A 17,121-nucleotide genomic window follows, 5' to 3' on the forward strand; every position below is an offset into this window, starting at 1 on the left:
TTTATTGCTGAATAAATTTCCACTGTATGAATGTACATGCACGTTCGTTTATCTATTCACCTGTGAAAAGGCATCTTGGTTGCTTCCACTTTTGTGATTCAGCTTTACAATATGACACTATATATGCACAGCCAAATCATCTATTTCCTCACTGATTACCATAGGATAGAACCCATTGAGAATGTGAAACAATCTTATTTTTCTCTTTATTTCAGTTTTCTCTCCTCTTTTCTCTTACGTGGAATTCAAAGGCTCAAAAACCTTCCAGTGAGTATGCATCTCACTTTAAGCCATTTTAAAATAGTGCTCCTTGAAGTAAGCTACAAGTAGCATCTACGTTAGAATCACTAGGGGTGCCTGTTAAAATTCATATTCTAGGTCCTACTCCTGATCTACTGAATCAGAATTTCTGGGTATGGAGCCCCGGTTTCTATTTTTTTTTTACAAAGCTCCTCAGATAGTGTCTACTCTCACTAAAGTTTGAGAAGGTGACCATTTTTGTAATTAGGTTGTGTTTTTGATAATATATGACATTCTGCACTTCTGGAAATCTCAGAACTGGTAGAGTAGTATTCAATTTAGAGCATGTTATCAATCCATGGTAAAAAGAATTTTTATAGAAATGTACAGAGAAGTGGAGAAAATATTTTCTGCTTCCATGTGGATGCCCTCCAGGATTCTTTAGGAAAGAAAAGCAGGATTGTTATCCTGGATCATTTACTTATTCCAGCCTTTTCTTCACTGCCCTGAAGGCATCTCCATTGCCCTCAATCCATGACCTAGACTCACAGTCATAAAAGGGCTAATAGATAGTGTTCCTTTGGAAGTAGGAAATTCAATAACATTTAATATTTTAGGTATTGAGATTATCATTTTCACCATTCTTTAGCAAAATTTATTGCCTCAGGGTATAGAAAAATTCAATTGAGTTGCTGATTGGATTTTCAGACTCAGCAAAAATTGTAGCTTTGAAAGTCTAAGCTCTCATTTGTAAGAGCCAGCCTTTCTGAGAGAACAAAAATATTTTCAAAAATTAAAAGGAAAAGTTCTAAAAATCAGTGCATTAAATTTATGTACCAAAGAGGAAATTGGAAAGACAACATAAGATGATATAAGAACTAGCTTTTCTTTCATCGGTAGAGGCAACACACAAACGCGCACACACACACACACACACACACACACACACACACACACACACACAGGTATAAGATTGGAAGTAGTGAAGAGAGAAATAAGAAAGAAAATCGGCAAAAATAGACAGATTTAGATGTCCTCAAGAAGGTCAAGAGCCCTGGCTCCCATCCCTGTCCCTCTGGATTCAAGGTATGAAAACCATGGAAATCTGAGAGAAGGAAGCTTGTGCATTACTTCCCAAGGTATAGCCCTGGGAGATTGCAAGCCTCTTAAAGAAGACTATCCAGTTTGGTCTTTAGGACTGTACTGAATGCTTGGTCTCCAGTACCAAGCATTTAGGAAGTCAGGTGCCTAGGCTGATTCGCCTGAGGGCAGCATGTCTGGGGAAAGCAAAGCCCTTCTGACCTGAAGGGATGGGGGTCACACAAGTGCTGAGAGAAAGCTGGTGTAACCGAAGATGTCTGGCCTTCAAACAAGGAAAATGCAGAGTGCATGGATCAAGTAACCAAAGGCCACCACAGTGTAACAGACATCAACGGCCATGGCAGCATATACTGAGGAGGAGGGATAAGGAAAGTTATATCCAGGGGAGGACAGAGATGTCCATAACCCCAGATCCCTGCTTCTCCAACTATATCTGATCAGTATGAAGACCGTCCATCTGGAACTTAAATTGCTTTTGCTGAGAAAAAGTTGTGGGGAATAATAAATTTGTCTAAGCATTTGCTTCAAAAGGAAACAGTTGTTTGAACATTCAACTATAATGAATATAAAATTCATACCTATTACATTGAAACTATAGCCTCTGGAGATGAATTTCAAGATTGAAATGTATATATTCTAGGTATAATTACATTATCCAAAAGAAATATGTAGTTAAAAATTAGATAACTTTTCTTTCCGGGTTTTCCATTTATTCTCCATCTTACCCTGAGTTCATTTATATCAATAGAAATATGCACGTACAAAGAGAAATGCCCCCATGAAGTAAATGGAAGGTGAATTAAAGAGGAATTATGGGAGGCATCAATAATAATATCTAACTTGGACTTTAGAGTCATATAGATTTAGAATTGATTCCAGATTCCTCCACCTGCTAGCAAATATGGATTTTTCTCATCTATAACCTGAGAATAATATATACCTTGCAGGATTGTATGAGGTATAAATGACAAAATGTATATAAAGCATTTAGACTAGTGTCTGGCACACTGTAAGCATTCCATCTTATTATTTGTGATATTATTGTTCTTGTTATTTTATGAATTGCTATTTGTAGAACTCAGTGTCATATTCTTATCTATGACTCTTATGGTCAATATAATCAACAAGTGCTGTAAATTAATCATGGTCTATGTTGAGAATTTCTTCCTACAAAAATAATTTTATAGCTCTACTCTAGGCCAAATTTACATTCATTTCTATTAGTAGCATGCCATAAGATGTGGGTTTCCATTATATATATACTATAGAGACAAATTCTATCACCAGTCACTCTTTTCCAACTGCCATTACTTTGGCTTAGGAGAAAATGATCCTGAAAGATCTAGGTAGTTTTAATGGCTCTTTGTGAACCTCAGATGTAACTGAATCATTTTCTAGATTAAAGAAATGCCGATCAAGGTATATACGGGTAGATAATCAATTGATGAAGGCAAATAATCTTATGGAAGCATTTACTATTTATCTTTGATACAGCTCTTTTAAACAGACTGATTAATTCCCTTCATGATTTCACCCTGGAAAGCACAAACTATTTTGTTCTTTGTCGTTGTTGTATGACATTCCATTTGGCGGTCAGCTTATTTTTAGCCAGACTATCAAAGTATTTTTCAACTGGACTGCCACTGCACTTGAACTTGGAATCTTGCAACCTGAGGAACTGCACTGGGGAAAAGAAGAATCTTCTAACAAATGGGAAATTATAAATCCAGACCAACCCAAACTTGTACTGGTAATTATTCTTACATCTTTAAATGTAATATAGTTCAATAGTTTTTCTATATAGTTAACATTTCACTGGAGTATCTGCTAATTTTTACAAGAGGATAAGACAACATATTATATGAAAGTGTTAAGAAGATTATCTGAACTCAAATTACTTTTCTCAAAGATCTTTAGAAAAAAACAGAAAATTTCTTATAATTTTCTGTTTCTACTAGTTCCTAGGTATAATGTTATAGAAAAAAATTTGGAATACTGTTGAGTATAGGGATTTTAGGATTACATCGTAAGTATCTAGTATTTAAAACCTAAAAACTCTTGTCTAGCAACTAGAGATTGCTATAATTATAATGCAATAAAATCAAATTAAATAAGTCAAATATATTCTTCTATGTAAATATATTATCCAATATCAAATGGGTTCTTAATTACTGCGATTCAATATGATTGCATTTTAAATATAAACATCTGCATTTTAAACTCACAATCAGTAATTTAAATTAAGTATTGTATAATTCAGAGTAAAAAACAGAGTTTTAATCGCTTGTATGTTATGATCTGTGTCTACATTTTGCAAAGCAGAGCTATGAATCAATCCCTTTTGTTTTTCTTTACTAGATGAATGGAAGAAGAAAGTCAGTGAATCTTATGTTATTGTAATAGAAAGATTAGAAGATGACCTGCGGATCAAAGAAAAAGAACTTACAGAACTAAGGCATATATTTGGGTAAAGTTGTCAAGAGTTATTATTTCTCTGTATAAGTGTCTTCATTGTTGATCTAGTTTTTAGCTATATCTGTGTTTAAAAACACAACCCATATAACCGCCTATGTTAACCTTAGAATATAAGGTTATCTCTTCCTGCCCGTTCATATAGCCCCTAAAATGCAAATATCTTATCTCCTTAAAATATGCCTTGCCTGTTCCCATCACTAAAGTTTAAAGAGAAAGGAACCTAAAGGCTAGCCTTTGAATACAAACTGTTGCTGATCTGAATAATCTTCTCTAGAATTAGATCATTCTCGTGAGCCATGCCAGCAACAAACAGTAAGACTTCTCTTCCCAAATGGTGGTAGAATATTGGCCACATTTTTCTTTTTGGACTACTAGAGAACTCCAATTTTAACAAACCCTTCGGTCTCTTGACATTGAAACGCTGTCCGTTAATGAAACTGTGTATCATTCTGCCCCTGAACAATCATATACCAATGTGTAATATTGGCTTCAGGCTTTCAGTGGGTTTTGTTCCATGATAACAAGATAAAAATAATCTGGCATATTGTCACAACCTTGTAAGACACAAAATGTTCAAAAAAGAGAGACAGAGCCCTTATATACACAAGCAACCTTTTGGAGAAATTGAATCTTGGCATTGAGAAACAACGTATTTTGGGGTGTCAATTTAATTTAGCTGCCTGACTGAGGAAAAGTTCCACGAAGGCCAATTAGCCATGCTCACTTACAGCTGCGTTATTCATATAATGCACTGATAACAAAGAACTCTAACCATTTTACTTGGAAAATAAGTGTAAAGCAATGACCACATGACATATTTTTCAAAAGAAATTTCAGATATAGTAAACATACAAAGCTCACATAACTGGTAAATAAAGTTACCCATGTATAATATAGTTTATATAAAATTTGTCAGTGGGTTAATAAGGCCTTCATAAGTGTTCAATTTGTGGTTTGGGAAGTAGTTAATTTTCCCTGTTATTTAGCCCAAAATGATTAACTCAGCTTTGACACTCATGATGAGATACACTGGGATGACTTTTGCGAGTATTATCATATGCTCTCTTATGGAAAAACATTTGAAAGTCCTGTAGAGATGTGACTGGCACTTTGGTATAATAGATTTATACATGCATATTAATTTTGTTGGAAAAGAGCTATGAATGTAGAACTTAATCATAAACCCTCTAGCTCTTATTGACAGATAAATATGCTGAATGAAATGTGATTAAATTGGAGATTTCCCTCAACTTTATAAAGTTAAAATCTCATGTATTTGTTGTTATTTTTTAAATTTGGGAAGTATTATGCAAATATGTCAAGGCTAATTTAAACAGACATATCCTTTTAAGGATTAAGCTTGAAATGTACTTTTTTCTCTTACCACATCAACAACAAGCAGCTGTTTCTGCAGGTCCTACTGTAGCTGGATTTATTGTGCCAGGTATATTCAGGGTGTTATTCCAGACACATCAAATATAAACCATTATTTAATCCTCACCATGACCCTGTGTGATAGATAATATTACTCCTGGTGGATAATAAAGTAAGGAGCAGAGACGTTGGATCTTGTCAAGGTCATATGGTCAGTAAGCACTGGAACTGTGAATTTTAGCAAGGTCTCCCCAGCTTCCTACTACACGCTGATTCTTGCTCCCAGAGTTTCACAATCTGGTTGAAGGGAAAGGCATATATAAATAACTCGCAGAAGACAGCCTATGACAAGTGCTAAGTGGAAGAAAAAACAAGATGGCTTTCAAATACAAAAAAAGAAGGTTTGTTGTCTTGATTTATTCATTGGTTTTGTAAAGCATTCCAGATAAAAGGCATAGCTGAGTAAAGATATATAGGCAAGAATGGATGAGTTCCATGGAAAGTCTACTGGTAGCAAGAACACTTAATGTCTTGACCATTTTACCTAAGCTGAGTAAGAAAGCTGTGTCAGTCAGCATAAGGATTTTGCAAACATAGTTTTAAATCCAGTTTCTTTTATTTACAAGCAATGTATCTTTGGGTATATTACTTAATCTCCTTGAGGCTCATTTTCATCTGTAAAATGAGGTTAATAATAATGACCTTACAGGACATTTGAAAAATGATGTCAAATGCTGAGTACAGGGCCTAATGCACAGTAAACATTGAATAACTGGAGGTTTCTATTATCATGATTGATCGGGTAAATAAGGGCAGTTTGAAAGACTGAAGACTTTATTACCAAGTGGGAGTAACAAATAGTTTATTCAAAGTTAAGAAGTGAGAAAGTTAGGATAAAGTGTTTTTATGTCAAGAGGATGTTTTCAAAAATAAAAATGTAAAATGCTAGAACAGTTCAAAATGGTGCCAAAATCTGAAATATAACTTTTAAAGATTGTGATCAAGAGGGATTTGAAGAATTTTCAGACTAGAGTATTAGAAGGCTCATCAAAATTGATGGCAAATTCCCTGAGAATAATGGTAGGGCATATTGAGGAGACGAAGACTGGTAGCCTGGTGCTGAAGCCATCAAAGAACCTACACAAATGTCCCATTAGCCAGAAGTGATAATAATGTGGCTGAGGAGAGGATTACCCACAGCCTAGAATCATGTTTCTCCAAGGGCTAAGGACCTCCTGCAGTAAAATAGCCAGCAGTTCTTGCAAAAATTTTAGATTCCATGATTCTACCCCATATCAAATGAATTAGAATCTCTGGGGATGATTTCCAGAGACCTGAATTTTTAACAAGCTCCCCAGGTAATACTTTTGCATGCTAAAAATGATCCTTCAGCTAAAGTTAGAAAACTACACTTCTAGAAAGATACCTAAGTTGCACTGAGAACTCTGTCTGAGGTGGTATGGGTGAAGCGATGAGGAATATGAAAACAGAAAGCAGGCAACTAGTATGGTCTACAGAGAGTCAAGGGAGCAAACAAACAAACAAACAGAACCGGAGTACTCTGCTTTGTCTGCTTCCATCAAGGCAGATAGCATCGTGGGAAAGAAAGTCAATCCTGCCTAGGGTAGAGTTCTCAGGATTTTCTTTTCTCTAGAATAAAATGATGGATGACAAGGAAAGAAAAGAATGGAGTATTGAGAATATAAATTGTCTTATTCATTGGCTTACACACCAAAATTTTAAGAGTAGTTGGGAAGTTTAAACATAATATTGTATGAGATCACATTTAATCGAGTATCTAGGACATTTTAGGTGTTAAATCTTAGAATCTTTCTTTCTCATCTTTATTCATGCTGTATGCGATGTAAGAAATACTTCTGTGAAGGACAACTGTGTAATGCTGCTTGACATCAGGCTTCCTCTAAACATGTAGATAAAAGGAAAACTGTATAAGGTGCCTAAAAAGAAGCATTTAATACTAGAGTCATAGATCACTAGTGTAAACATAGATTTGCCTGGGTTTTTATTTTTTTGCAGCTTTTTTGGTTGTTTTCATTTGTTGACAAGTTTCTTTATAGCATTCATGGTAGATACTAATTCCATTCATTAAAAGAGATTTTCTACATCATAAAGCAAGACTTATGTCACCTCAAATACACAATCTCCTGGTATAGCTTTCACCCACAATATAGTACAGAGCAATATAAATACTAAACTTAAAAAAGACAAAAAGAACTAAACCATTATCTTGCTTATGCCAATTTATAGCAGCTTTGAAAAAAGAGCTTGCTATGGGAAAGAAGAGGAATGGAAATTGAATGTTCCCTCATCTTCCACAATAAAGTTGAATTCACTCATAATTTTGAACATTTGTTGAGATAATAGAGGAGAGACTGGAAAAAAATGAGGAAATAGAGAAGGCAGAAGAAGGAAAGACAGAAGTGGTACACTGGAGTACATTGTGTGGTTATTTCCTCCTCTTTGCTCTCTCTGATGTTTATGTTTATCAGTATAATAGCACTTACTGCCTGGTGTTGTCTTTATTCATTTTACAGGTCTGTCTAACCACTAGTATATGTGCTCACTAAAGGCAGCTTCTTTGTCTACTTAGCTTTATTTATATTTGTATGTATTTGTAATAGCTATTTGGATAGCACTTGAAAGGAAAACAAATTAACAACTTAGTGCTTACCATATGCCAGGCATGCTACTAGGTATTTTAATATGCATTAGCTCATGTAATTGTAAATGTATATATGTAAGGTGCTTTGAGCTCGGTGACTGGCACATGATATACACTCAAAAATGTTAGCTAAAAACTAATCGTCATTGTTTATGTTCACATCCTTCTGGAGTAGGTATTGCGCTTGCCATTTTATACCTGAAGAAAATAAGGCTAATCAAATTAAGCTGGCTTGAGCCAGGTTACACAACTTGTACAGTTGTACAGGGATTCCACCCATCTGTACTTCACTTCAAAATGTATGATCTTCATGATCTTAGTTCTCAAACTAGGAAGGGGAAAGAAGTATGGATAAGAATTATCTTTGAAAACTTTTCACCTACCCCATGCCACTCTACAAGTTTGCTATGTCCTGTGTACTAGAACTGTCCCTGCATGTGGGAGTGGAAGAATACATTTTACACTCCCACTCCCACACCTTGGTGATACACGGACCCTTACATGATCTTTGAAAACCACTTACATGATGGGTCTCCACGTGCAACTTTTAAAAGGCTTCCAATTAAATTATTTTGTTTCAATGTTTTTAAATCTTTAGAAATTTCAGAACTATGTTTTTCTGATTTCATTGTCGAGCCTACTTTTAATGTGCTTAATCTGTAATATGTCTATGAAGAGATTCCAAAGAAGTTATAATTTTTCAGTGCTATGACTTTTCAACATAATCAGAAAAACCCTATTTTTTCTCATTTTTAATCTCATTTTGGCATTGAGTAGATATACCTTGGTCAATAATGCTAATATCTCACTTTGAAATTGATTAGGTTTAATAAATAAGAATAGTCAAGAGGATGCTCTGTTCCATGGGAAAGCAGTTGCAATATTTAGAAGAATTGAAAAAGAAAAAAAACGAAGGAGGTTTTCTGAGATGTACCTTCCTGCTTATCCCTGAAAAGTTCCTCTGGGCCCAGCTGCAGTCCACCATACTTATGCTCCAAATGAAATATCTTCCAAAAACCTACTTTTTCAGAACTATAACCAATTATGAAAATTAGCTATTATAAAATAAATAGCTCCAGAAACATCACAGACTGACCTTACCAAAGGAGAGTGAAATTCTCTATCAAGGTGCTAAGTAGAGTATTGAGGGAGTAAATTCCATCTTAAAAAAAATAAAATTGAGTGAAAGGATTATTTGGTATGTTTGATAAGTGCATTGTGTTAATTAGCAATGAAACAGAAAACAACAACAAAAAGACCTCAAACCAAAAAGCAGAGAATTCACATTGTCCCAAGACTGTCTACCTCTCTATTTCTTTTCTTGCTTGTCTAGGTAAAACTAGCTAAGTAATAGTTTTACAGGAATATCTTGTAAAAAACGTTGAAGCAGCCTGATCTCAAACACTCTTTCTGTCCCTGTCTCTGTCTCTTTCTCTCTAGCTTAGTACGTCACTTGTTCTCACTATCTCTCCCCCTTTTATCCTTCCTCTATTCTTCCCTCCTATCCCATACTGCCTCCATCTTCCTTTTCACTTTCCTATCCCCCTTCTTAAATGCAAAGCAAAACAATAAAAAAGTTAAAATAATATCAGTGCTTTAGTAAAAATAGTTATTATAGCAGCTAGTATTTATAAAAGTCTTACAGGATCTCACCCATTTAAACCTCACAATAACCCTATGATATAATAATTATTATTGTACCAGTTTTATCATCCTTAATTATTCTTACCCTGCCACTGTATCTCAATAATTGTTTATTGTATGAATGAAAGAATGAATATGCTTCATATTGTTAGCTTGCAGATTTGATCTGGAAGATACTGGACAAATATGTTTCTGGATATTTCTTGGAGATATATCTTGGGAACAGATCTTATTGATGATTCTTCTGTTTTTATTGTTTGGGGGGAAATCAGCAGCAGCCATCAAGAACTGCGCAAGAAGTTACAACCAGCCATTTGAAACCTAAATTATCAATTTTGGAAACTAGATGATCCATAACAAATTTTTTACCTTCTTTCTACTTTCTTGGCCTTTACCTATATTTCAGCCAATGAATTAATTTAAGAAATGTATCTACCTATCTGAATATTTTGGCTTTGGCCAAGTGTTCAAATGTTACATTTTAATAAGTTTCCATTTGTGAACATGTCAGATATCTTCTTGAAAGGATGAGGTCATGAGAAGTTTAATTGGATCACAAAACTGCATACTTTTCTGGATAAAAGGTAAAGGCTAAGAAAAGAGTTCATTATGCTACAAGAAAGAAAGTAACCTTTGTGCCCAAAACTACCATTTTTAATGATGAAGGACAGAATTTACTATTAGAAATATATTCATATAGTGACTTCATTTTAATTAGGAACTTCATTCATGCACCAGCAAGCACTGTGAACTCATTAGGATATGTTAAGTTACAGTATGGCATGGCAGGTGATAAAAAATGTAAGGGAAAATTAAAAAATCAATTGAGCTTAGGATATTAGAATACATAAGTGATGCTCAATTGGCAGTGAATTTGACACATACAGTTCCTTTAGAAGAGGCAAAAGAAGAGAAAATACCTCCCCTAGGAATGATTGCTTTAAAATCTTGAATATTTTAATTGCATGTATCAAACATTTGACAGGAACATTTGACTAGAAGTTAACAGGAAGTTAGAATTAGGATTCAAGTATAGCCCCAAAGTAACTCTCATTAAAAAAAAATTACATTCCAGTTATTAAAGTTAAGATAAAAATTTTACTGTTAAAATTGCACTTAACTGCCAAACACTATGGGAGTCTATTCTCTGTTTATTCATTTTGTTGGCATTAATAGAAGTTGCATGAGTTCAGGGAAAATAGAATTCAAGAGGAAAATAGAAGAGACTACAGCTCAGTTTTGACAAGGAGCTATTTAGGACTGTGTACTGATTTACTTATGAATGGTCAAATCTAGTGTAAAATTCAGTAAGTTAAAGAATGATTGTTGAATAAAAAGTCTCTAATATAATTCATACTTTCAGTCTTATTTATGTAAACAATATACATTCATTTATTGTTTTTGTTTTTAAATAAAGCAATGGACTTTATCACCTTATTTTTCTGTTTATTCAGTGTTTACTTTCTTTGCAAACCTGCTTGGAGCATTAGAGATCAGGACTAATGCTAAGGTCAATTGCAGGATTCTCTCTATTGTGTGTGTTCCCAAGACTGACGCACTTAAACGATCCAGGAATTAGTGAATAGTTCCTATCAAGTAGACTGTTGAAAACAACCTGAAATGAGCATTAAGAACACAGGTGGTGCACACAGTTGGGTGTTCAGTAGGTGTTGTGCCAGACTGATTGAATATATCATCAAAGTTAGAACTTGGAAAAAGAAAGCAATTGAGTCTACCTTCTCAATAAAATGATTTTCAGCACAACCTTTTTTTCCTTTGATTTTGTTGTTCTTTTAATATCTCCAGTGCTGAAAATGCCTTCCCCATAGTAATGATGCTGCTGGACTTGTATTACAAAACTGTGATTCTAGTAGTTGCTCTGAATCACTGATAGGTGCTAGGTGTCACAACAGTGAACTTGGTCAAAATAGGGAAATTTTACAGGTTGTGAAATGTGAGAGGTCAAAGAAGGTCAAACTTGGTTTGAAAATTGTGCTAAAGTTCTCTCAAGACTTAGACTACAAAAGGAAAGTTGTACATTCACAGTAAACTTGCTAAAAATAGTAATGATAATGTATCATGTACCAAGTACTATAGTAAGCACTTGATTTCATTTTTCTTCACAACACAATGTCATATGAATCATTTTAATAATTTTATAACTGAAGAAAGTGAAACTTGAGGAGGTTAAATAACTTGCCCAAATTGGAGAAAAAGAAAAAAAAAAAAGCACTACTTAAAGACAGGAACAGGATAGGATTTCAGTCCTGGTGTGAATACAAGGCCCAAGATTTAAGAAGTACCTACACTGCTGAAATGATTTTTTCCACTTTTAAAACATCACAACATGGTAGGTATTGCTGTATAATATTAAAGATACACATTGAAAAACTAATTTTTCTCAAGGGTTTATTGCTACAGAGGAGCTCTCAAGCTTTATCTTCTTTCAGTATTTGCCATTCGGTTTGTTATAGTTAGCTCAAAAGAAAGTGTCAATACTTCCTTCTCTCTTTTTCTCTTAGGCTGAAGGTTGTATAGTTCTTTACATTTAACAGAAAGCTTCCCTCTCCTGCCCCACTCCAATACTTTGTTTTCTGTCTTGTGTTCTTATTGTGTTTCATTTGCTAGATAATGGAAGGACCAAGGAAGAAAAGCCAAAGCAGCTCAGAGCTTCTGAATCACTGTCAATCAACATCTTCAATTGCTAGTTTTCTAGTAAAGAAACAGTTTTCTTTTCCTTTTTATTTATGGACACTAATTTCCTATAAACTTTAAGAGAGAAATCCAATCTACCTAGCTTTAAAAGCAGAGTTCAGCTCTTCAGAAAACCTGTACTATTTGAAATCATAACCATGGAGAAGACCTCTGTGAATGCATTTCCAAGTTGGGCTGCTGAGTGCACTTTGTTTAGTAGTACCTACCAGTTGAATTTCTCCAAGACATCTATAATACACCTGGCTTTGAGAATTTAGATGTCTGGCTCAGGCAAAGGCCACATATTTCCAAGAACCATATTATTTGGTAAAGTTTCTGTTCATACCATGAAATAGCTATACCATTTACAATTAGGCTCCTTTGGTAGACATTTTAAATAGTGGTATTTTCATCAGATTTTTTTGTTTGTTTGCATTTTTCATTGAGCTGAGGAAGATGCAGATAGAAGTGAGTTAAACTCTTAACTATTTTTCCTGAAATCCTGGGCTCCTTGCTATATTATATTAGCAACATTTGTAAAAATGATTTGGTGTTCATTGTACTTCAACGTGTGGCATTCCAAAGCAAGTTGAGGTATATTTCTCAATGTGAGTAACCATGTCTGTGGACTTTGCTACTGGGAAGTTGAACATGGAAAGCAAGAAAGTGAAGAGGGTGAGAAAGTTCTGCAATATTCCCATGTCTGTGAAAACAAACCACTGGACTTGCCATTTCTAATTAAAGCATTTCAGTGAAATCCTTCAAAATCCCTGGAATTAGAGGCTTCTCTTTTTAGCAGCACCCTGGAGAATAGCACCTTTTCTTTTTCTGTTTTAAAATTTCAGTAGCTTTTGAAGTTCTTAACTAGGTGCCTTGATGATAATGTTCTGAATTTATAGTACCTTTCAAGTGTAAGTACTTTACAAATGATATGGAAGGCTCATTCACCAAAGACTTTGCTATCTCACTAAAGCTGCTGGAGATTTAAATAGGCAGGAGGCAGCTTGAAATTAACCTGGGAGGCCAAAGATATGATCTCATTTCTACTGAAAAATGTCCTGGGAGTACCAGTGACCTCAAGAGGTCGAGAATTTTAGCTTTACATTTTTTTCAAAGGCTACCTAGGGCTCTCTAGGGCCCTCCTGGGGCAATGGTCTTTGTTCAAAGGCAAGGATTTCATTAATTGAATCACTAACACTACTTCTCTTCTCACCTGGGACTGTATCATAGTACCTTATCAGAGTTTAGACCTTCTTTATCTGTGAAATCTGACCCAGCCAGAGTACAAGGAAACTTTGCTTCAGGCAGAATTTGTAATACATTGGGACTGTATTCCTTTCTCCAGTCTCTTATCAAATGCTACCTTTTTGGTTTTTTTTTCTTTTTGGAGAGAATTTCTTGAATTTCTCCGTAAATATTATATAAGGTTTTGATTGTGAGAGAAATGGGTTTATTTTCAAATACCTGTGTTTTCTACTTATACACAAATTTTAATTCATTAAGGTGCCCTGAAAAGTTCAAATTATATGTAGAACATAGAACTTGTATGATAGTCTTTAATTTAAACTTGGTGTCTCAAACTTTTAATATTATTTTCTCACAATTTTAGTTATTATTCATCTAGAGGTATACTCAAAATTCTTTTCTCTAGGTACAATAGAATCCTAGAAAAGATATGTTTCTGAATTTGTAGTAACAGGATTCCCTATTATAATTTTTCAAATGAAAAATGATAAACTAAAAGCTGAAATTTGTAATCATCTGTAAAATATTTTTTTTCAGTTCTGATGATGCCTTCAGTAAAGTCAATTTAAATTACCGCACAGAAAATGGTCTGTCTCTACTTCATTTATGTTGCATTTGTGGAGGTGAGTGCTTGGAACTCAATACTTTATAAGCTGGCTATATGAATATATGGTCAGTGATTTGAACTGCTTAATAGTCAGCAAGAGAATTCTATTCATACCCAATTTTCTCTTTTGCTTTGCCCCTAGAACCCTGATAACCTTTAGCTGAAGAAGTAACTAACTACCAGGCAGATATTACAATTGATTTAGCTCTGAATTTAAGTTTTATTGTGCTCCTACCTTGAATCAAGTTAGCTTGGGGGGAAAAAAAAAGTATGTTTCAGTATTGGGCACGCCAGTCACGGATTAGGTTAAATTCAGAAGCACTTAAAGCATTTCCCAAAATATCATCAAGCAATTGCTTCACAGTCTGTAGTAAGATATGTGGAAGGTAATAAATGCCAAAGATAAAATCCCAAAGTGAAGATTGATCAAAGTGAAGACTAAGAGTTTAATTTCGCTCATATCTTGTTATGTTTGGTTCATTAATATACCCCAAGCACCTAGGATGGTGCCTGGCTTATAGTAGGTACTCAGTAAATTTACTGAATTAGTGAATGAATAGTTTTTTGTTAATCCAAACTAGTATCCTTTGAACTCAGTTTTTAAAAGAACACTAATGTATAGTATTGACACTAAACATATCCCTTAACCACTCCTCCCAAACAGACCCTACTTAACAGATCTTCTTCCCAAATTTAAACACACCTTCCCAACCTTAGTCATTTTCTCCAGATTTCTCTGATCTAAATAATCTCCATTGCTAATGATGTTCTGACGAATCCTGCACAGCTAGATTTCTATCTAAGCTTTTTCACAAATAGTTTACTAGGGTGAATTTTTTCATGTTTTTATGTTTTAAAACATGATGAGGAGAGCACCAAATAAAAAATGTAACCAAAGCACCAAAATAAAATGTATATTTTAATGCATTAAAATATACAGCACTGATACAAAGTTTTATAAATGTAGTAGGAATGTTCACTACTAAGTAAGGCTGTCAATTAACAGAAAACTTTAAAAATGGCCTCCAGAACAGCAGTCTGACATTTTCATACATCAGTGTGATATTTATCATTAAGTTAAAGAGAGATTTTTAAGTCACTTAGTCTATCCCCACAGTTTAACTTTTTTCATTTTTTCTCTAAGGCAACAAGTCACATATTAGAACGCTTATGTTAAAAGGCCTCCGCCCATCTCGACTGACAAGAAATGGATTTACAGCCTTGCATTTGGCAGTTTATAAGGTACAAAAGTTTTGTATTAGAACCAAGGATGATGTGTATCTGTAGGCTTTTTTTTTTTGCAAATTAGTGATCATGGAAAATATGCAGAGTGACCACAGAATTACATTACTGGATAAACTTTTAGTTAACTCTTTGTTGAGCAGATATCATCAAAACACATTCTTTTTTATTGCTTTCCATGTTTATCTCATTTAATTTTCACAAGAACCCTGAGAATGAATACTATTATTATCTCCAGGGTTACATGGTTAGCTAGTGGTTAGCCAGAATTTAAGACCTGGCAATCTGATTCTCTTGCCAGAGCTCCTTACAAGGAGACCAAGCTGCCTCTGTGCAGAAGATGAGGTTGCATTTGAGGATGAAAGAAGCACATTGAAGCTGCATTTTTCTGCATGTTTTCCTTAATAAAAATATACCTCTAGGGTTCTCTTTAGTTTCTTTCTTTTATTTCTCCTACTTTTGCTTCAGTTGTTTTTTTCCTTACATTAATCCTTGGTTCCAACATAATCTCAGTACCTGATCATAAAGTAAATATAAAAGTGGATTGGAAAGGCTGGGATACTCAGTGTTGGGGCAGATCCTTGAGATTGTAATAAATATGAATTTATGTAACATATAAATTAAATATAAATGTTCATTTTCTGATTGTAGTAAGTTTCAACTTACTCTGTACTTATTACGAGCTAAATATCACACTAGGTTTTATATACATTATTTCTTCTATCATTAAAATAACTTGGTGAGTTTCATATTAGTCCTTATTTTACTGAAAAGAAAATTAAAGATTAAAGTTGGTTATCCAGTAAATGTTAGGATAATGATTAGAATCAAGTACAGTTGAGTCTTACTGTTATATTGCAAAATACTTTGTTCTTTCTCAATGTCATGTGAGTCTGTGACAGGATTTTATTTCAGTTTTGTATGTGCAGGTGTGGTGGTGGCAGAGGCGGGGGCTGAGGACAGCCATTTGCTCGTATCTGGATCACTTTCACTTTGCTCTGCAACCCTCCCCCAACCTTTAGAGAGTTTATCTCTGTGGGGGAAGAGAGCCATATTTTCCCATGATTCACATTCACATATTCCTGTGATTCGTCATGCAAATGCTCTAATACTCATCATTTTTCAGGACCCATCAATGCCTAGTCAATTTGCCCGATTCCTTCTGGGAAAAAGTGTCAGTAAGTGCTGAACTGTCTTTAATACCTACTAATCATCCTACAAAACTTGAATGGAGACTGAGTTCAGGGTGTAGGAAATAGAGTCTGATGCCAGCTTTTCTGCTAAATGGCAGGAGGTGAAAGTAGAAGAGCTTCAAGGAATAGGAAGCTGGTGGTGGATGGTCAAGGCAGTATTGTGAAACCATGAATTCTGAATTTGACTGTCAGGAAGACTCTTTCTGTATTAGTTCATTTTCCCAAGACTTAGCATGACACAGCCACACAAATGGGTTCTGAATGATCTAGGGCTACAATCTTAAGAAAATACAGTTCTTCCACCTCTGTTTATCAAACCTAAATTTCCATTTTTAGAGTTCTCTTTGCTCTAGTTATTCTGTTTTCTTATATTTTACAGAAGTATATATGGACTATAACTTTTTTATAACAAATTTAAACAAATTTAGAATCTTAGGACACAAGGTAGGCAAAGATTCTTAAGAGGCCATAACAGAATGCATGATTACTTATTTCTTAACAAAGATAAAAACAAATTAAATTTACCATTCCACTTTAAACACAGAAACAATATAAAGTAGCCATTCATACTACTATTGTATTTTTTTTTTTCATACTACTATTGTATTAAATCTAGTTCTAAT

The 17,121-nt window shown here is 34.4% G+C and overlaps 1 protein-coding gene across 1 annotated transcript in view; it reads left to right on the plus strand.

Annotated features, from left to right (window-relative positions):
- The window catches only part of TNNI3K (TNNI3 interacting kinase), a 311,246-nt gene that overhangs the window by 13,572 nt on the left and 280,553 nt on the right, over positions 1–17,121 (plus strand). The window contains exons 3-6 of the mRNA XM_059924452.1: positions 2,939–3,091; positions 3,700–3,808; positions 13,994–14,079; positions 15,208–15,305. Coding sequence (XP_059780435.1) covers positions 3,052–3,091; positions 3,700–3,808; positions 13,994–14,079; positions 15,208–15,305 — 333 coding nt within the window. The 5' untranslated portion in view covers positions 2,939–3,051. The remainder of the gene's footprint in view (positions 1–2,938; positions 3,092–3,699; positions 3,809–13,993; positions 14,080–15,207; positions 15,306–17,121) is intronic.

This window comes from Balaenoptera ricei, chromosome 1 (genome assembly GCF_028023285.1).
Source record: "Balaenoptera ricei isolate mBalRic1 chromosome 1, mBalRic1.hap2, whole genome shotgun sequence".
In the NCBI taxonomy this organism is placed as follows: Eukaryota; Metazoa; Chordata; class Mammalia; order Artiodactyla; family Balaenopteridae; genus Balaenoptera; species Balaenoptera ricei.